Here is a 22,523-nt window from a genome sequence, read left to right as displayed (position 1 = left end):
ACGCACGGCCGCGCAGCAGCCGCCCCCCGCGAAGCGACCGGCAACGCCGTGAACCTCTCGCAGGCCCAGCCCTGCGCCTCGACGCCTCCCCCACGGGGCTAGGGGAGGCTGGAAAGAAAAACCGCCACTGCCACTGAGTAGCCGATGTCGTTGCTAGAGCGTCCCCACGCCGGGACATTCTAACAAGCACCGCACGCTCTTCTCTATGGTTGGCCCCGCCTCCTGAGCCCTTGGCTGCGAGTGCACAGCACGGAGCAGTTGTGTAGGTGCTGCCATGATGAACAGCGGTGGAATCGGGGTGCCGCTCGGCTTCCCCTTGGGCCCTACCTCCGTCATCCAAGTCACCAACCTCTCCTCGGCGGTAACCAGCGAGCAGATGCGGACGCTCTTCGGCTTCCTGGGAGAAATCGAGGAGCTGCGCCTTTATCCCCCAGAGTAAGTGAGGCCTTGCCCGGGCCATAGAGAGGGTGAGGAAGAGAGGAGCCCAGAGAGGCTTGTGGGATGCCGCGGAGGCCATCTTGGTTATGGGCGGCCGGCCCATCTCCATGGCGATGGGGTCACGTGACCCCATTTATTTGGGCTTTGCCGGTCTATGGGAAGGAATGTTGCCCGAAGCTAAGATGGCGGCCGCCGTCCATGGCCTGGGAACTTGCCCCTCCCCCAGCCACAGGGAGGGAGCCGCGGGGTCTCTGTTGTCTCCGCTCCGACCCAGAGCGGCCTCTGTAGCCTAGTAACCGGAATCAGGGCTGCGGGCTCCCGACGCGTCAAGTGCCTTGGGCTCAGCGACTGTAGAAAAGTGAACCTGAGTCGTCCCCCGCCTGCTGTCCTGAGACTTCCCTGAGCGCCCCAGTGTGGGGAGTTTCCTCCTCCTTACACCGCCACTCTGGCCCTTGCCCTGAACCTTCGCCCACTCTGGTCTCAGTCCTGAATCCTCCCTCCGCCCCCCGTGAGGGCACTCTCCTCTGAACCTACCCCCAATGATGGGAGCTTCCTCCCACTCTCACCCTTGCCCTAAACCCCTTCCCAGTGAGTGGAGCTGTTCTCCACCCCCCTCCCGTCCCTGCCCGATGAGGGGGGCCTCGTTTCTTACCCCCTCTCTTGGCCTAAACTAAAGTCCACCCCAATGGGGGAGTCTCCTCTCTACCATCTGGCCCTAAACCTCACTCTGGTGGTGGAATCTCATCTGTTTATAAAGAATATAAGCTCAGAAGTAGTTCTAGGTTAACAGGTACTACTATATCTGTCCCTAAGCCCACCTACCATTTTTTTTTTGTTTTACAGTAAGTGTTGCTCTGTAAAAGGTATACACAAAGGGGAAAGTGATTATCACTTTTAAATAATGAAACTGGCCTTACACTAAGTGTTCTGAAATGTTTACAGTAAACAAGATTGAAAAAAGAGAAAAATAACTAATCTCTTCCAACTATAATAGTCTTGAGTTCTGTGTGAATGTGTAACGACAGTACGTAAAACATTTTCAGACAGCATGATTTTTTTTTTATGGTTTAAATTGAATGTGTTCCTTTTAAATATTTGCTGGACTTATGGGTAGGACTTCACAGCAGCAAATAGGAAAAGGAAAAAGTGCCTTCTCCCAGATGACATATCTGTCCTTTGAAACTGAAAGTATATGTATTACTGAAGGTTTGAAAGCTATAAATAGGAATGGGAGGTAGGGGGAAATAAGGATACGTCCATCAAAATATATTGGACTAGGAAATTTCTAAATGAGGAAAGTTTTAAAAAAAAAAAAAAAAATCCAAAATGAGATTTAAGATCTTATTGACTGACATACAATACAATCTTCTATACCCACAGGGAGAGACTTAAAATAGCCTTAACATAGCACTTATATGCTATATTTTATTTTAAAAGTGCTCTACAGATATTTGCTAATTAACATGAGTTTTCTTCCAAATGTATGGTTGGATGTAGCTGTTGATCTCATTTATTATTGTTTTATATTGTAAGATTTAAATAAAGTGGATGCTCCTTTCACACCATAGAGAAATCTGTTTATGCAATATATAGTATATATTTAAAACTTAAATTAAACTGAAATCCAATACCACAGCAAATCTTAATTTACATGTGCATGTTAAAAGGATTTAAACCTCAGCTATGGTGGATCCATTCTATGTTCAGAAATTTTGTGGGATAGAGGATATATTCCCATTTTTCTGTAATTTTATTTTAGATTTTATTTTATTTAAACCTCTTTTAAAATAAAAAGAAATACATAATCTAGTGCCAAATGGTACTGGAGTTCCAATACTTGACATGGTTTGCAATTAATATTTTAGATAAAACTGAGGATTTTAACTAATTTCTTTTGTGAACCAACAATAACATACTTGTTGACAATTTAAAATTAAAATAAATTAAAAGTAGGCTTTCTAAACACAGCAGTCATTTGAAAAGCACTTTTTTAAACATTAAGACAAGCACAGGGTGTGTGTGTGTGTGTGTATATATATATATATTTATATATATATATATATATATAGCTAGATATATCTATATATAGATATATATGCATTAGTAACAAAAGCATATTTAGGAAAAAGTTCTTTGAGTTAACAAAGTGACAGCAACGAATATCAGACAGGAATTCAGTACAGAATGTTGAGAATACTTTTTTGCTTTCTTTTTGTTACATATTTATTGGGTTTAGATTTTAGAATGGAAGTACATTTCCAAGAATCTTCCTCAAAGCTTTAAGAACAAAAAAGTACACATTATGAATAGTAAAGGGTCACTGTTAAGCAGTTTGGGTTCAAAATAGAAGAATATTTTAATATTTTTTAAAAATTCAAGTGATGATAACTTTTATTTGGATTTACAAATTTAGGTGTAGCAATTTCAACTGCAGTGTGGCAGCATGGTACTGCACCCGAGAAGAAGAAAGTGAAATTGACTAAAAAAAGTGAAGCTGACTATTTTGTCTTCAATTTCCAAGTAAAATAAATAAATCAAACAGAAATGATGATAAAAAAATTAGATTTTAAAATTTTATCTGGTTTCAGTTATCTGAGCTATTGGTGCATAGATAAAAAAAATTACTCTTTTAAAAAAAAAAAAAAGTTTCATTGTTTTAACTTGACAGTGTCCGTTTGAACTCCCATACTTTCGGATGGAATTCACAATATTGGTTATCTTAGAGATCACCTGTCCACTATGTGGCAATTAAGCTCTTCAGGATCACTCTTGTTGGTAGTTCCTGGAATTGTGCTATGTCCAACAACGGTGATGGGGCATTCTCAATGAAGGGGCTCACTTTTGGAATAAACTGTCTCTGACATACCAGAGCCCAGATTTGATGACCTTAAGGAAACAACTCTCTTTTCAGTTAGATCTCCAAGTGAATGGCATAATTCAGGGCATAGAATAAGTGAACCTCAGGTTCTGCCATGAATAGCAACTCTTAAGTGACAAATATTTAGATACATTTTTTGAAGTGCTGTTTCATGTTTAAAAGTGACAGTTTAAAAATGGTTCTGGGGGCTTCTATTATTATTTTTATTATGGTAGCGCCTAGAGGCCCCACTTGAAATCAGGACCCTACTAGGCACTGTACAGATGCATAGTAAATGACAGTCCCTGTTCCGAAGAGCTCACAGCCTAACTGAACAACACAGAAAAGGGGTAAGGGAGAATTATTATCCCCATTTTCCAGATGAAGAAATGAGGCAGAGAGAGATATTAAGTAATGTGCTCAAGATTTCTCAGTAATATTCATTTTCTGTCATTGAAACCATATTGAATGTTTATTTCACAAATAAAAAATATTTTAATGGCCAGTTTTGCAAACTAAGTCTCAACTCCGAGAGTCAGTGTGGGTTTTTTCCCTTGTATGCATCCTCTCCAGTAATAGTTTTTGTAGGATAAATTAGGGCTAAAGAGGTGCTTCTGTAATCCCTTGCCTTTAACGAGTTTGCACATATATAATTGATTTTAACTTCTGTTCCAGTTCTACTGGTGATTCACAAGAATTGCTATAATCCATCTCTCTCACTCTCTGCTGTGGAAGCTATACCGTGCTAATAGTAGTAAAATTCAATACAAGTTCATTTTAAACTGCAGTCTTGCAGTTGGATCCGTGCAGACACAACGGTCTGCCTATGAAGATCAGATTACAGGATTGAGGTTGTGATCTCTAGAGCCTCAATTGTGCAAGATTGTTGTTGGGGCAGGGGGGTGTAGGGGGCAGCAGTCTTCGTATCTGGAGAGAGCATGCAAGAAGTTACATGATTGGAGCTCAAAGTAAATAGCTATGATTCCTAACATGAATCAGGAGCAGATCAGTTGAATATGAAAGTATAGAGTAGAACTACATTTTAATGGTTGTCAGGCACCCAGGTGTCTCAGCAATGGGTGCCATATAAAAATACATAAATAACATTAAGTATAGCAAAACCCCAATTTTCTAATCGGGAATCAAAATATTATGGCCTCTTCCAGATGATTAAATGTTTATTATTAAATAAAATTATAAAGTAACACCCCCCCCCAAAAAAAATTCTATCATTTTTGATCATAGAGGCTCAATTTAAATGTATACCTCAAATTAAAAAACATAGTAAAAGAACAAAAAATGTGCCACTGTGGCTAAACAACAAAGTAAAAGAAGCAGTGAGAGGCAAAAAGGTATCCTTTAAAAAGTGGACGTTAAATCATAGTGAGGAAAATAGAAAGGCACATAAACTCTGGCAAATGAAGTGTAAAAATATAATTAGGAAGGCCAAAAAAGAATTTTAAGAATAGCTAGCCAAAGACTCAAAAAGTAATAGCAAAAAGTTAAGTACATCAGAAGCAGGAAGCCTGTTAACCAGTGTGGGGCTACTGGATGATGGAGATGCTAAAGGAGCACTCGAGGACAATAAGGCCAGATGGTATTCACCCAAGGGTTCTGAAGGAACTCAAATGTGAAATTGCAGGACTACTAACTGTCATCTGTAACCTATCATTTAAATCAGTTTCTGTACCTAATGACTGGAGGATAGCTATGTGACACCAATTTTTAAAAAGGGCTCCAGAGGTGATCCCGGCAATTACAGTAAGCCTGACTTCAATACCGGGCACGCTGTTTGAAACTGTTGTAAAGAACAAAATTGTCAGACACATAGATGAATATAATCTGTAGGGGAAATGTTTTTTGTAGAGGGAAATCATGCCTCACCAATCTATTAGAATTTTTTGAGGGGGTCAACAAGCATGTGGGCAAGGGGGATCCAGTGGATATAATATACTTAGATTTTCAGAAAGCCTTTGACTTAAGAACCTCAGCAAAGGCTCTTCAGCAAAGTAAGCTGTCAATAGGATAAGAGGGAAAGTCCTTTCATGGATTGGTAACTGGGGTTAAAAGACAGGAAACAAAGGATAGGAATAAATGGTCAGTTTTCAAAATGGAAAGAGGGGTCTGTACTGTGACCAGTCCTATTCAACATATTCATAAATGATCTGGAAAAAGGGGTAAAAGTGAGGTGGCAAAATTTGCAGATGATACAAAACTACTCAAGATAGTTAAGTCCCAGGCAGACTGCGAAGAGCGACAAAAGGATCTTTCAAAACTGAGTGACTGGGCAACATAATGGAAGATGAAATTCAATGTTGATAAATGCGAAGTAATGTACATTAGAAAACATAATCCGAACTATACCTATAAAAAGATGGGGTCTAAATTAGCTGTTACCACTCAAGAAAGAGATCTTAGAGTCACTGTGGATAATTATCTGAAAACGTCCACTCAAAATGCAGGGCAGTCAAAAATGCTAACAGAATGTTGGGAATCATTAAGAAAGGGATATATAATAAGACAGAAAATATCATATTGCTTCTATATAAATCCATGGTACGTGCACGCAATGAATACTGCATGCAGATAAGGTTGCCCCATCTAAAAATATATATATTACATCTGAAAAAGGTACAAAGAAGGGCAACAAAAAGTGATTAAGGGTATGGAACAGCTTCTGTATGAGGAGAGATTAATAAAACTGGGACATTTCAGTTTGGAAAAGAGACGATTAAGGGGGATATGACTGAGGTCTATAAAATCATGACTGGTGTGGAGAAAGTAAATAAGGAAGTGTTATTCACTCCTTCTGATAACACAAGAACTAGGAGTCACGAAATGAAATAAGTTGGCAGCAAGTTTAAAACAAACAAAGGAAGTATTTTTTCACACAACGCTCAGTCAACCTGTGGATCTCTTTGCCAGAGGATGTTGTGAAGGGCAAGACTATAACATGGTTCAAAAAAGAACTAGATAAGTTCATGAAGGATAGATCCATCAATGGCTATTAGCCAAGATGGGCAGGGATGGTGTCCCTAGCCTCTGTTTGCCAGAAACTGGGAATGGGTGACGGGATGGATCACTGGATGATGATTTGTTCTGATCATTCCCTCTAGGGCACTTGGCATTGGCCACTGTCAGAAGACAGGATGCTGGGCTAGATGAACATTTGGTCTGACCCAGTACGGCCACTCTTATGTTCTTATGTCATCCTTATATTTTCTCTTTGCACAGTACAAGCTATCAATTCTTTAGTCCAATCGTTAAATTAAAATATGTTACATATAAATATTTAAATCTCTCAAAGTTACAATACTATTCTTGTGTGATACCAATTTTGATCATCTTTTGATTGTTTTTAACTTACAGAAAAATATGGGCTGTGGTTAAAAAAAAAAAAAAAAAGAAGAGGAGAAAAATGGGTCTATAACTATTATCCCATAATATTGCTATGAACTAATGGAAAGAATTAAGTTTTAACCCATTTTCCACCAGGAAGCACAATGAAAAGTTTGTAGGGGAGCACTCCTCACTGCTTGACAGAAGTCTTTATTTTTTCCATTCTTGCAGGGAATGATCATTATATAATAGTTTCAGATTCTTTCCAACAATATAGCCCCTTTGCAGTGCTGTGATGGGTAGAAGAAGGATGCCCCTGTTGTAGGAGAATTGGTGGCATAGAACCCAGCATAACTGGCTACAGACCACCCTACTCCCAACTTCCCTGTATAGGGAGGACAAGGGCTTGTTTGGAATATCTGGCACTGTCCAGCTGGCATTCTGGTCATTGTAGCAGTGTCACAACTCTGCTGTAGTTAAGCTTAAGACCAGCTTTCTGTTTAAAGCTTGACTGTTCTGAGTGCTCTGAAATCTACAGGTTAGTTGCCTTGAAATTTGGTGTGCAGCATGGGATATGACTAGTGACCCAAAGTTGGGACCATTTGATCAACAGCTTCCTGAGATACAGCCTCTGGGATCAGAGGAGGCTTTTCTTAAAGTGGACAGATTTTGGCAACCTGTTTTTGCTCACAGGTACAAATCAAACCAGGTCTTAGATCATTGCATAAGGGTCTCAAATGCTTGAGGAGTTTCAGAGTAACAGCCGTGTTAGTCTGTATCCGCAAAAAGAAGAACAGGAGTACTTGTGGCACCTTAGAGACTAACTAATTTATTAGAGCATAAGCTTTCGTGGACTACAGCCCACTTAGTCCACGAAAGCTTATGCTCTAATAAATTAGTTAGTCTCTAAGGTGCCACAAGTACTCAAATGCTTGAGGATTACTCCAACAGAGTGCATGGCACCCACCAGCCCTTAGGGGGAAATCAAATTAAAACAACATTTGAAAGAAATGTTGCTTCTCCTGTTAGTCATGCAAAGACTCATGAGCCTATTTATACACCTAATGGATTATATTGAGCATGTGTGGATAGAGGAATAAACAGGATTGTTAGTCTTTAAAGTTTCACACCAGCAGTATAACCAGTAGTCCTTTGAACATGACCCATTCTGCCAGCATCAGGCCTGGTCTACACCTAAAACTTAGGTCAATCTAGCTTTATCTCTCAGGGCTGTGAAAAATTTCACGCCCTGTGAGATGCAGTTAGGTCAACCTAACCCCCACTATAGATGCAGCTAGTCAACCTCGCTACCACCTCTCAAGGGTGTGTATTTACTATAGCAACAAACAAACAAAAAACCACTTCCATTGCTGTAGCAAGTGTCTGTATTACAGCAGCATAGTTGCAGCTCTGCCACTGTAGTGTTTATAGTGTAGATATAACCTTGGTTCAAGTCACATCTTGTGTAGCAATATGGAAAAGATTGGGTGGCATATTGCTGAAATCTCTGAGTGAGGCTTTTTCAAATTTTATTTTGGGGGAATATAATCAAAGTATTTTTGTTTAAAAAATAAATATGCGAATGCTTGCTGGCAGGGGAGTAGAGGAATGGAGGGAATAAGGGTAAGATGAAGGTTTGGAAGTGCAAGAAGAGGTGGATAAATGGGGATGGGTAATATGGGATGTGAGAGCGGTTGGGGGCTTTGGGGAGGTACACATGGGGGTGAGTGGCAGAAGGGCTGGGGGAAAACAGGTATAGGTGACTGTTGACCTCACATTTTCCCCTTCTGTATATATGCCAGGATCTGGGTGGTCTGAACCCCTCTCTCTATCCCTCATGAGCTGGGATCTGGGAGTCTTCACCCCAGCGGGCACTCTCTGCCCCCTGTGTGTGCCAGCACTGGGCCTCTGAGAGTAAATATATATATAATTTTCCTTTTAACATCATCCGTGGACAATATTTTTTGTATGTATATTCCGCGTACCAGGACTTCTTGTGCTAATAGACTATTTATGGGTCCTACCATCTTCTTCAGTCCAAGACTGTGACTCTTCTTTTTTAATGCCAGTACTGGAGACAGTTTATAGCTGTTCACAAGACCCAAAGGCTTGCTCACACACCGCAGACTGGCTGTTAGCACTCCTCCCTCACCCATTGAACTCCCTGCTTTTAAGCATTGGTAGTAGTGAGCAGAATCTTTTTACCTCATTCCATCGTCTGCCTTAGGGGACCAAATGGCTTCAGGGGCTTTACTTCCCAAACAGGACCATCCACTACCTTCCTTCGCTCTGTTTATTTCCTCCTGCGTTATCATGGCAGAGCAAGCCAAAGGTTAAGAGGTCCCTATGTGAGGAGACACCCAGAAAATACAGAGGAGAAGCTCTGCCAGACTTGGTCCCAACCCACTGTTGCTTTGCTAAGGCTCAGTGTTTTGTATGGCTTTTAGTAACCTCTCCATTCCCTTGCAGCAGCCGAGATTCCTCTGGAGAGACCACTGCAAAATCTGTTCAGTCCTCTTTAGCTCTTGAGTCTCACCAAACCAGACCATTCAAGACTCTTTGGGGTAAATCTGAAAAGCTACCTGATCACTTGCTCCAGCCCACCTCTGAAGGGCGTCTGGTCCCATCCTAATCTCTTAAGTAGGTAAATGAGTCACTTGGCAAAAAATTTAGTATCCTTTTTCCCCAAAAGAAAGATCTGGGCTCTTAGGGATGTTTCCTTGTTCTTTCTCTCCACCTACATTTTAGATGATGATTAGCCTGCTTAGCTGAAGTTCCCTCTGACAGCAAGCTGGGTCCTCTAAGGTAATACAAGAACATCTTCCTTATGAGTGTGACTACACCCCCACAAAAGACAAAAGTAAACCCTAAAAGCCAAAAATCTCATCTCCTTCCTTCGATTCTAGCTCTTCTCCTAAAGAATTGGTTTTGGATCGCAATAACTCTGAACCAGAGAAGCAGAAGTCTCTTTCTCTCAGCTGTTTGTGACAATAGGGAAGAAGGCAGTAGCCCCATAGAGTAAATGTGCATGTGCAGACTAAAGCAAATACATAAAATTAAATCAGAATTCACCTTTTTCCTTCTTTCCTCGGTTTAAGAAGTCGTTTGGGAAACTCCTGACAAAGGAGAAGGCTCAGTCAAAAAGTTCAATTCTTCAACTTCTTGATCTTCCTTAAAGTTGATGTAGCAGTGACGTCCCTGGCAAAGATTGTGGTAACTCCTGCTAAGGGGAATTTCTTCCTAACCGCTCTTCAGCAGACTGGGTGATAGAAGAAACCCTTAGAAAGAATATTGAAACTTCTTCATTAACTCTTAAAGCTTCACTGGCAACCGTGTCAGATCAACAATTTTCAGGTGGGATATCTTAAACAGTTTCAACCCTCAGAACCATGACAAATACAGTTAATAAATTCATACATCATAAGGCCAGAAGAGACTATTGTGATCATCTAGTCTGACTTCCTATATAACGCAGGCCATAGAACTTCCCAAAGTACTTCCTAGAGCATATCTTTTAGAAGAATATCCAGTGTTGTTTTAAAAATTGTCAAATGGAGAATCTTGGTAAATTACTCACCGTTAAAAATGTATGCCTTGTTTCCAGTCTGAATTTTTCTAGCTTCAGCTTTCACATGCTCCCCCCACTCCAGCCCGCAGAATTCCTGTGCTTCCCTGCTGAAAACAACAGGGAAGCAAAGGGAAGCCGCACCAGGGGGAGGGGATGACCATGGGTGCAGTTTTTTGGGGGGGTTGTCCCCCCAAACAAAGGCAAGGCATGGGGAGGCACACAGGTTTATGTGCCACTGCCCCCCTTCCCCCCCCCCCAATTTCTGCAAGCGCAGAGATGCCCATCTGAAGGAGGCTTCCTCTCAACTCTGCTGACTCTGCAGTTCTATGCCGCCTCTGCAGCTGAACGCCGCCTCCTGGGACCTAGTGCCAGTCGCGCTCTCCTTCTGTGTGCTGGGAGCCTTCCTGTTTTCTGTGCAACAATGAGTGTCCGTGGTGGGGCTGGATAAGGGGTGGTGGAGGGGGAAAAGAGGGAAGAGAGGGTGGGGAGAAGAAGCAGTGCAGAAGGAAGGGGAGTGGAATGGCAGGGGATGAAGAAAGGAATAGGGGAATTGCGGGAGGAAAGCGGAAGCCCATCATGCAGCGTCCCCTCGGCAGCAACTGGGGCAGCAACTGTTAAGCAGGCCCATTGAACCCTCTACACTTGGACTCTTCTGAGCCCCTCATACCCAGATCCCCACCCCACTGATCCCCAAGCAGCTGCACCTGGACCCCCACCCCATCAAGCTCCACTCCCCTAGCACCTGGATCCCCCCCACAGAGCTCCCCCCACCCCCTGCTGAGCCCCAATCACCTTCACCTGGATCCCCTGCAGAGTCCCATATCCCCTGCACCTGGAACCGCCCCAACAAGCCCTTGTGCATCCAGATCTCCCACTGAGCCACATGCACCCAGATTGCCCCACACAGAAGCCTCTCAACCCACACCTGGATCCCCCCACACTGAGCCCCTCCACACTTGGATCCTGCTGGGCTGAGCTTGCCCACCCACACCTCATGCACCTGGCGCAGAGGGGCAGGCCCAGCCTGGTGTGTTTGGGTCAGGTGCAGCCTCACTGCCGAGTCCCTGTACCGGGGTAGGGGAGGGCTTCAGGGTGATCTCCCACCTCAGTGCAGTCCGTGGCCTGTGCTGCCATGCTGGAACCACATTTATTTATTGACATAAAATTTGCAGAAATTTAAAATATTGTGTGCAGAACTTCTAATTTTTTGGCACAGAATTCCCTCAGGAGTATTTTCCATAAACCCATGTTGATTTGCATTAATTACACTGTCTTCCTTTAGTTCTTTATTAATCAGGTTCCATATCAATCGCTCCATTATCTTGTTCAGGATCGATGTCAGGCTGACAGGTCTATAATGACCTGGGTCATCCTTTTACCCTTTTTAAAAATCAGCATAAGGTTACGTTTCTTCTGATCTTTTGGAACTTTTCCAGTGTTCCAAGGCTTATTGAACGCTCCTCAGCAAGCTCCTCAGCCTGCTCTTTTAAACCTCTTGTATGCAAGACTTTAAAATGTCTAAATGACTGAATTGACTTCTCTATCAGCTTTCCACTACTCTTCTAATAAGAGTGATTCAGAAGATAAAAGGCAGTGGTCTTGGGTCCATTGTACTCCGATCTAGTGGAAGATTGCATGGAGATTTCTGGGACATCATCTTTCCTGGAGGCCTGCTTATGCATTTCAGTCAAAACTACATGAACCTAACAGCTTGGTGTTAGTAGCAAACCCTAAACAAAATAAGAGAGGCCTCTAGAGTAGTAAAGACTCTTATCTTCATGCAAGGTTTCCACTCTCTTTTAAGCTATGCCAGTGTTTAGACAGGATTCTGCAACTGGTGTCAAGATAGAAAAATCAGTCTTTGAAAACAAAGGAGTTCAAGGTCATCTGGATTTTTTCATAGCAAAAATGTCGAACATCTGGCCTACAGGCCAGATCTGACTGCTTGATTTATTTATTTAGCAATATGGCATATTCAGAGTCTACTAAAAAAAGAACAGGAGTACTTGTGGCACCTTAGAGACTAACAAATGTATTTGAGCATAAGCTTTCGTGGGCTACAGCCCACTTCATCAAAAGCTTATGCTCAGATACATTCGTTAGTCTCTAAGGTGCCACAAGTACTCCTGTTCTTTTTGCGGATACAGACTAACACGGCTGCTACTGTGAAACCTGTCAGAGTCTACTGAATCTAAAGCATTTTGGGGTGGGGACCCAACACCCCAAAAACCCAGTAAATCTCTAGTCCTTAGGGGTTCAAAATTAGCCTTTTAAATGTGAACCAAGAATAAATTGATTTCTTATCAATTTCATTCCTTCCTTAAATACCTGGGCCACCCAAATCCTCCATAGCCAGGTGGATACATATTGTGTCGCAGAAGCTTACTCAGCTGCAGATAAACCAGTTCCAATAGACCTCAGAGCCCACTCCACATGTTTCTCTGTGTGTACCATTCTGCTTAGGGGTGTGCATTTTTCACACTCTGAGCAGCATAGTTATGCTGGCCTAATTATTTAGTGTAGACCAGGCCTACATTGCTCCGCAGGAGCATTCTTTTGTGGGAAGGTGAATCCAAGAAGTGGTTCCAAAGTAGCGTAATGCTGCTAATTTTAGGGAAGAAGGGGAAACATGCTTTTTTCTGTTCTTCTAATCTCTCACTCACCTATTTATTTTTTTCTTCCCTCTTGCTGTGTGCCAAATGCCTCTGATTGGGGGAGAGGTCAGATCCAGAATGGCAAACTTTTTACCTAATGATTATCTTTCTGGAAATGACCCCCTCCACTCCAATCTACTCATGCTCTAATATTTAAGTGCCCTTGGGTTGCTATGTAATGATACTTCAGGTTAATTTACATAGTTAATATGGTGAAATAAGGCATTTCTGTTGAGAAGTTTATGTTCTGTTAATTAGGATTTAGTAATTGCACACAGTTCTGGAAGTACTCAACTGGAGTGAGGACTTAAAGGGTGTAAGCAACCTCAAGTGCCTCATGGAAGGTGTGAACTGTTTCCAGTATTTGCAGGAAGAGAGCCACTGTTTAAATATATCTGACAGGGGTAGAGGCCAGTCTCAGAAAGGAAATAATCAAATTCCATTGTTAGCTGCTTTATTAAAAGACATTATCATATGAGCTTCTTCTAGGTCTTGTTGAACGCAATTCGCAAATCCCAATAATATCCCATTTTGTGTCTGTTCTTAGTCTTTTAAGACCTCGAACATACCACTAATCTGCTTTTGACATGAGGAATATAAAGTAAATATTAGTACAATGGATACAAACCCTGTTTAGAGAACACTTCTGAAAAATTTATTTTAAAATTATTTTAACTGATTTCATTGTGCATAGTTAGACTTAAAGGATTATATATTTTTATCAGTACATGTCGGCAAATGTCGATTTCACCCTAGGCATGCAAATATTTTCCTCAATAACAATAAAAATTTACAGATAAGCAAAGTTAGAAAAATGCTGCTTGAGAATTTACTAGAGTTTGATTTAAGAATATTTACTTTGTCAATATCACATGTTAAAATATACAATTTGGTTTTTTATTACTATAAAGTTTTATCTTTTTGAATATTAGCATCTACTAAAATTAAATAAGTATTGTCCAACCACTCTATAATTTTCCCCAATTGCAAAAATTTTAATAGATTAAAATAAAAAAAGCTTAAAAATTAACATCAGTATTATCCCTCAAAATTGTTTTTTAAAAACATTAACTTCTGCCAAGCCTATGCAGAGTATATGGTACATAGATATGAACTTGACTGGTCAAGACCATGGCATTTAGAAGAAATAAGGCTAAAACCTTGATTAATAGGATGTCTAATGAATGTGCTGACAGATTTCTTGTTTTTTGTCTTACTGTGTTTCACCTTAATCTGATCTGTGAGTTTTTTCATGACAAAGTTATTACATACTTTACTGCACCATGCTAAGGTAGCTGATAGAGCCCTTCTTTCCACCAGTAAGCTAAGACCAATTTTCCTGCTATTGGAGAACATTTTTTTATTAACAAGAATGAACAGGGTCTAATTAAGGGCATAGACACGAAAGTCAATTAATATGTGCTGATGTCTGGAGGACTCACTACAAATGACTCAATTTTGTGTTCTACAGTAAGTGAACAAAGGCTATTTGGGAAAAGAAAGATTAAATGTTCTCCATTTATTGACAAGTGTGCTATAGTTCAATTTACAGTATGATTTTTGGATTATACTGATAAATGTTCTATAGCAGGTTTTCTAAAGGCACTAGTGCCTTATTAATAGAACTCATAGCTACACTCTGCCACTACTAAATCCTTTCTAAGAGGAAGATAGTACCATTTGTGTGTGTGTGAATGAGAAATGAGTGATTCAGTTAATTTTTGCTACAGGTGTCTTCCTGTGAATGTATATAAGTAAACTAAAAAAGACTTTTGAGGAAAACGAAAATCTGTGTTTTCATGACACTAATTGATTTTTCCTTTTTATTTTGCAGCAACGCTCCTCTTGCTTTTTCCTCCAAAGTATGTTATATTAAGTTTCGTGAAGCATCAAGTGTTGGTGTGGCCCAGCATCTAACTAACACCGTTTTTATTGATAGAGCTCTGATAGTCGTACCCTGTGCAGAAGGTTGGTATTTCAGACATTCTTCTGTAATGTTGGTCTTTGTCCTGTATGTTAATAGCTTTCCCAGAAACTGGCAAGTAACTGTTGCTCTTCTTTTTATTTTCCCCCCTCATCTTTTTGTAAGCAAAATTTTAGATTTGAAAAAGGTAAAAAGAATAAAGTGTTAGAAGAAGTAGTAGTAAAATATGTTGGCTACACTTTTAAACATCTTTTGTATACATTTAGCTGTAACTATGCATAAGCAAAATTAATAAGTTAATTTAAATTAGTAGTTTTATTCTGGTTTTCCATACTTGTATATGGAAATACTTGAAAAAACTTTATGAAATAAGACTGCTATCCTCCAGTCTGATCCACATGAGCGGACCCTTATGCCTATCCAGAGTCTTCATTCACATCAGTGTGCTCCTGCAAAGGTGAGGGAGTCTCCCTGCACAGATCAGATTGCAGTTCAGGGCCTAACTGTGCTTCGGTTTATTGTTGTTTTAAAAAAGTTTAGTAATCCTTTTAGTATTCCTCTTAAATTATAACATCAATTAAGCTGCAACTTCATTTGGGACCGGATTTGTAAAGGCATATATAGGAATTGCTGCACTCAGCATTGCAATACCTAACTAGTTTAGAAATCAGTCTCCTTTCCTAGTGAGATTTAGGCACTGTGGAGCCTAAATCCTTCAGAAAATGAGACTGAGACTTCTAAATGAGTTAGACATTGTAGTGCTGAGTGTAGCAATGCCTATATGCATTTTTAAATCAGAGCCTAAAGCTAATTTTTTGATAAATTATTTAATCAAATCTTTAAATAAAACTTCAGAACTGGACTGTTGTCAGGAATTCCAGTTCTAATGTTAAGTACAGACATGACTAAGTATTTTGTCAATTTGGGTTTCTCCAATAGAAATATTTTCAATGTTTATGGTTCCATTTACTACTTGAATATAAAACGTTTGAGTTACTAGTTAAGCGCTTTGCAAATTGTGGTCTTGATACTGCAGTCTGATGCACATAGACAGATCCCTGCACATATGCAGAGCCCCATTGACTTCATTGGGATGCCATGTGACATTTAGGCCAGGTCTGCACTTAAAATTTAGATCAACATAGCTACGTTGCTCAGAGGTTTGAAAAATCCGCACTTCTAAGCACTTCTATGCTGACCTAACCCACTTTAACGATGCAGTTAGGTTCCATCAGTCTAGCGACTGCTACTCAAGGAGGTGGATTACCTATACTGACAGGTAAAACCCATTCCATCGCTGTAGGAAGTGTCTACATTATGGCACTACAGCACCATAACTATGCTGCTTTAGTGACTGTAGTATAGGCAAGCCTTAAGTGTCTGTCCACATAGATCAGATTGTAGGATTTGGGCCATAAGTCCATAGAAATCACTTTCTTAAACCAGTGGAATTCAGCCATCTTTAGGTGTACATACCAGCTGTCTTACCTTGCACAGGAAATCAGAGTGAGCTAATGGTAATCTGCAAAGCTAATACATCTGTTGAATGCCACCACTAACCAAATAATCAGTTAGTTAATAAGTCTTAATTGATCTTTTAAAAAAAAAATACTGTTTGGTTCCACAAAGTCTATTTTTGGCTTCTTTGGGTTTGTTAGCAGTACCCTCCAGAAAGCTTTATTTTGGCACAGCAAACATACCAAGAGTTGTTGCTTGAGTTCTATGCCTACAGCGGGGGTGGGCAAACTTTTTGGCCTGAGGGCCACATCAGGGTTCCAAAACTGTATGGAGGACTGGGTAGGGAAGGCTGTGCCTCCCCAAACAGCCTGGCCTCACCCCTTCCCACTTCCTGCCCCTGCCAGGACTCCAACCCATCTAACCCCCCCTGCTCCTTGTCCCCTGACTGCACCATTCCCCCCTCACCCCCCGGGACCCCTCGCCCCTAACTGCCCCCTGGGACTCCACCCCCTATCCAACCCCCCCTGCTCCCTGACTCCTCCTACCCCTATCCACACCCCTGCCCCCTGACAGGTCCCCCGGGGACTCTCATGCCTATCCAACTGCCCCCCGGGACCCTCTGCCCCTTATCCAACCTCCCCGCCTCCTTATCATGCCGCTCAGAGTACCAGGACTGGCAGCTGCGCCGGCCGGCCAGAGCCAGCCACCGCACTGCCCAGCAGGAGCTTGCAGCCCTACCGCCCAGAGCGCTGGTGGCACTGCAAGCTGAGGTGGTGGGGAAGGGGGGAACAGCAGGGGAGGGGCCGGGGGGCTAGCCTCCCCAGCCAGGAGCTCAAGGGCCAGGCAGGACGGTCACGCAGGCCGATGTGGCCCGCGGGCCGTAATTTGCCCATCTCTGGCCTACAGAATGATCCGTACTGGGATGTCTGTAGCAAACTCAGCAGAGCAAGCAGACTTTCATGGATCCTTGAAAGTATTTTTTTAAAGGTTATTTAAATCTTATTTATGTGCTACTACACCCACAACCATGTTAATTTGTGCATACAGCACATATTTCTGAGCTTCATGGAGTATAGGTTTTGATTTTTTACATTTACCTTTAATACAGGGATGGTCTAGACAGTATTTGGTCCTGCCATGAGGGCAGGGGACTGGACTCGATGACCTCTCGAGGTCCCTTCCAGTCCTAGAGTCTATGAATCTATAAGTCAGGGAGAAAAGAATAATACTGTATCCAATTGAAACTGCAAAAGGAATCCAGGTAGGCAGAAGATATCTGATGAGCGTTGATACACTTGAAAAGGTCACACAAGATCATTCAGGAGGATGATCGGGAACAATTTTAGTTTTTATGTCTCATCTAGAAAACTCAAATACTGGGTTCAGTACTACCAGAGAGGGAAGATTTGCTTCCTAATGAATCAACACCACTCTTGGGTTTTTCCTTGTGATGGGGTCATGGCAGCAGGCAGGTAAAGGTGAATTTTTCTCTGTCTCTTGGTGATAGATAACAATAGAGGAAGAATACAACAGAAGTTATGAGAACATATTTTTTACCTCCCCAATCATGTTCAAGCCATTTCATAGCTGACAGAGGCAATCTGAAAGCAGGACTATTATTGTATAGCAGTTTGTTTACAAGTCACTGTGGACTCTACAGAATAATACAGAGCTTGTGTACAACTAACTGAACATGATTAGGTTGTGGGACAAACCCACTTGAAAATTTCACACCATAAATATGCTGTTTCTATGCAACTTTATTACAGAACCATTCATGTTAGTTTGTAAATACTATCTGTATTGATGATAGTTTAACTTTCCAAGGAGATGTGTGCTGATATATATGGCTCTGAAGAGCACAGTGCAATATTTGGTGATATAGCTGTAAACGTGATTGATACTATGGGCTGCTGAAGCAGTAACAGCTGTGTTCTACTGCAAAGTTTAAATTCTGCCGTTGGCCAAAAGTGCCATTTCTGAAAGGCTTGGTGTACAGAAGCAAAGCTTGATGGGATGGATAGGAAAGAGAAAAGGATACAGAAAGCTTGGTTTAAAAAAAATAAACAAATTTAGAATGCCTTTCAACAGTGCAACCTCAGTAGTGTGTGAAGGGGAACCCCTAAGCATTGAAAATAATGTTCATTTTTAACGTTCATATATGTACTTCACCATTGCTACTTTATTAACCAAAAATGATATTTTAAATGAAGTAAAATTTCATTGCACTGTCAAAATGTTACCCTTTTCTTTGTTTGTGCATCACAGGTTTCCTGGGTTTTGTTTTTGTTTTGTTTGTTTTTTAAATGTTATACCTTTAGAAAGCAAAGGTTGAAACGTAACAAAGATGTTGCCGTAACCATCATTCTAAACTTTATGTCCACATTTTCTGGTAGATGGATTTTGACTATTAATTTGGTTTTGTATGTTTTCTCTGTGTGATATTTGTGCATTATTAGATGACTAGACTGGCCAAGGCAGACCTGTTACACTTGCCTGAGTTAGGCATTGTTTGCCATGCCACTAAACCTGCCGTCAAGTGAAACCTTCATGGGGGAAATGAGATCGAAGTCTGGCCCGCTGAAGATGGACGCCCTGTCTCTGTTTTTATTTTTTATTTTGCTTTCCTTTCTTTTTTTTTTTTATTTTGTCCCTTTTTTTGTTTTGTTTTTTGTTTTTGCTGAATCTCTTTCACTTCTACTTGTGAACTGGTTCTTCAGTTCTGTAAAATGGTGTTTCATAAAGGGGTCATGATGTTTCATTTTAAAGTTGACTTTCTGAAGCTGTTTATGAGGGTGGTGGATGGTATATTAGGTCAGCTAAATTCTCTGTTGTAAACTAGGGATAAACACTGCCTTAGAGATATGTTTAAGGATCTTAATTCAACTATGACAGGCAGATCAGTATTTGATGTCTGAAGACTAAAATAGTGATAAAGATATATCAGCTCTCACGTGTGTGTGTTCCTCCTTGGACCATATTTTCAAAAGTATGTCTCTGAAAAAGCCAGCTGAAACTTTCTTTCTTATTACTTCTTTCTTAAGAATCTAGCTTTTCCAAACAAAGTCGTGGATCTTAATCAGTCTCTTTCCCATGATCAGAAGCACAGTTTTATTTTAAGCTTGTATAACCAGCACAGCATAAGGTTTCTGTATTAATTTTTAATATGAAGAAGTTAAGATATCTATTTTGGAATGACTCTAGAGAAAATTCTGAACATTCTAGAATTTTTATTCGCTGTGGGTGAAATTCTGACTCCATTGACGTTAACGGAGGTTTAGCCGTTGACTTCAGAGGGCTTGGGATTTCATGTATTACTTTTGTTTAAGAAAAACCTTTACCACACGTTAGTGTAAATGGATTCTGAAGCTTTGATGGGAGAGTATTTTGTCAGATATGTTGTCTTTTAACATTGCTATCTGTGGGAAGATGGAAACAACTTTTTGGTTTGTTTGGTTTTTTGTGGGGGGGGGGGATAGCATTGTTTGTTTGTTTGTTTTTTAACCTTTACACATTAGAATGGCATTTTCATTTAGCTGCAATAGAAAGGGAAATGGTTTCATCCATAAATTTGTATTTCCCAGTGATTAAACATATTAGGAAAATAATTTATTCTTCTAATCTCCAGATTAGATATGAGCATAAAGAGTCTTTGATTGAAGATACTTGTTCATCACTGAAGCTGGGTTTTTTTTGTTTGTTTGTTTGTTTTATAATCTATCAGTTTATAGTACAAAACACAAGGAAACTGATCCCTTCTGAACACTTGCATGAGAATGGAAGCTTGTGACTAATACACTATAATTTTACTGATCTCAGGCCTAATTGTCATTTACACTAAGGCCATTTTACATTGCTCTGTTAAGCCATGTCTACGCTACAGAGCCAATGCTATCATCGCTGTGCTGGCATAGCTCTTCAGTGAACTTGCAGTGCACACTGATAGGAGTTTTCTCCATGTGCAAGAGCACCACCTCCCTGAACAACATTCTAACGAAAGCATTTTTCTGTCAGCATAGTTGTATCTACACTGGGGCTTTTGACAGCATATCTATGTCGCTAGGTGATGTGGATTTTTCACACGTCTGACCCATATAGCTATGCCAGTATAAATTTGAAATGTAGATCAAGCCGCTGATCCACTGAAGTGTCTTAAAATGGATGTAAAAGTAATTTACGCCCCACTTAAGAGGTCCCTCTGTAATGCTAGAATAGTCTAAAGGGGCCTTATTGCAAATGAGAATCAGATCTGTCATTAATTATTGAACACCCAAAAGTCATTAAAACTATTTTAAGGCACCGGCATAAATTGAAAAAGAAATTGATATACTTTTTAAATAAATACATATTTGGGGAAAGCATTTCAGTTCAACTTTTAAGGCTTGACTTCACCCATCCCATAGCAATATGCATTAAGAAAAACATGCAAGCCTTAAACTTAAATGTCTTAACAGATATCAGATTGTGCAATAGCCTAAATGTTGTTCATATTTTTTCTGGGTTTGTATTCCTTTTTTATAAAAAAGATTAAGGAAGGTAATAAAATATTACTCAAGAACATAACAGGTTCCTTTGGAGCTCTTAAATTGATTTTTAATGCTAAGTAATCTGATCAGCTTTTTACTAGAGTTCCGTTGGGGGGGGGGGGGGAGGAAAACAGGTTGTTGTGGGGTTTTTTTGGTGGAAAATTTCTAAACTGTTTCCATTTTTCAGGGTTCTGAATTGATTCATTTTTTGGGACAGTTTCCACAGGATTTTAGTGTGTGAAATTTTTGTTTAATATTTTTGAGCATTAGTTTGATTTTAAAAAATCAATGAAAATATTGAAGAAACATCTGCAGAACCCAGATGTTGATAATTTTTCATGAAAAGATCTTTGAGAAAAAGCCACTTTTTTTTCTTAAATAAAACTATGGAAAAACTTTGACCAGATCTACTTAATTTTTTTTAACATAGGTGAGAAATCAAAAGTATTAGGGAAATTTCAATAAAAATTTCAATTTAAAATGCATGTTATCTACCTGGCAGTCTGCTATAATAGTTTACCTTATGCGGTCATGAGTCAGCAAGTTACTTTAGCATGTACCTAATTGTAAATGTATGAATAGTCCCATTGACTTCAGTGGCATCGTTCTTACTCTGGAAGTCTAGGCACATGCTTAAGTACCTTTCTGAACTTATGACCCTCATTCAACTAAATATTTATGCATGTTCTAAATTCATCCCTATTCAACAAAGCACTTAAGCATATTAAGCATCTACTTAAAGTTAAGCATATGTTTAAGTGTTTGCAGAATAGGGATAGATTTAAGTGCATGCTTAAATTAGGCATGTGCTTAAGTGCATTATGGGGCCTACATTAGAATGCAGCATTACTACTAGCTTCCTGTAGGTGGATCCACCCATGTAAAGCCCCATTGACTTTGTGGGATTTTATATAGGTGCCAAGTGTAAAGACGGGAGGATATCTCCGCAGGAATAGGGCCTCATTGCTCTGTAATATCAACGTTCGTGGCTAGTTCATGTTTCAACAGCAATTTAAAAACATAAATTATGTTCCCCCTAAAATCAGCCGTGTAAATATATGCCTAATTTGCATGCACAGTTACTGTGGTTATGTAGGTAAATGTCTGTTCAGCTGCATAACTGACAATTTGTGCAAGCAAATACCTGCTTTTTCATGAGCAGTCATGCAAATCAGGCATTATAACGTCACATGCTATCGCATGTCTAATTTTAAAACAAGGCTTGTAAAGCGCTATATTCATGCTAAATACAATTTTGGCTTTAGATCAGATATGTTTTTTTAAAAGTTACGGAAGAAGTTACTTTGAAGGTAATTTTCAGATACTAATAATTTGATTTTATTTTTCTCTTTAAGATAGCAATGTGGCTTGGTCTGTTGTACATTATGGACCAAAGTTTCACAGAATATATCTTAAAGTTAAATAGCTGTGTGTTTGATTAACAGGAGTGCAACATAATATTTTAGATGAAATTGTGTTTTTTATTGCTTTCATTCAACATCTATTCACATTAAAATTGAGTTTATTTACATTTATTTTCTTTTGGACAGAGCAACTCAAATACATTCCAGAGCTGCAAATTGTGGTGCATATTTTCAAAACATTCTTTTAGTCAAATAACTCCTGTGGGCTTTAATGGGAATTGCACTGACAAAACTTTTCATAGTGCTCTGAAAATTTACCCCATATTTTACTTTTAAATCAGGAGTCCTTTTGTATGTATTCATTATAAACTCCTGAAGTTAGAGATCTGTAATGA

General features: G+C 40.1%; 1 protein-coding gene across 4 annotated transcripts in view; it reads left to right on the top strand.

Annotated features, from left to right (window-relative positions):
* Positions 1 to 215: 215 nt before the first annotated feature.
* Positions 216 to 22,523, top strand: part of SREK1 (splicing regulatory glutamic acid and lysine rich protein 1) — a 61,522-nt gene continuing 39,214 nt past the window's right edge. Inside the window, exons 1-2 of one of the 4 annotated variants that reach the window (XM_054031410.1) lie at positions 216 to 435; positions 14,691 to 14,824. In XM_054031410.1, coding sequence (XP_053887385.1) covers positions 275 to 435; positions 14,691 to 14,824 — 295 coding nt within the window. In that variant the 5' untranslated portion in view covers positions 216 to 274. Of the gene's footprint in view, positions 436 to 14,690; positions 14,825 to 20,550; positions 21,195 to 22,523 lie in introns of those variants that run through there. The other 3 variants (XM_054031413.1, XM_054031411.1, XM_054031414.1) reach the window with 3 other exon arrangements.

This window comes from Malaclemys terrapin, chromosome 6 (assembly GCF_027887155.1).
Source record: "Malaclemys terrapin pileata isolate rMalTer1 chromosome 6, rMalTer1.hap1, whole genome shotgun sequence".
Lineage (NCBI taxonomy): Eukaryota > Metazoa > Chordata > Testudines > Emydidae > Malaclemys > Malaclemys terrapin.
This window is presented reverse-complemented; position numbering and strand designations above follow the sequence as displayed.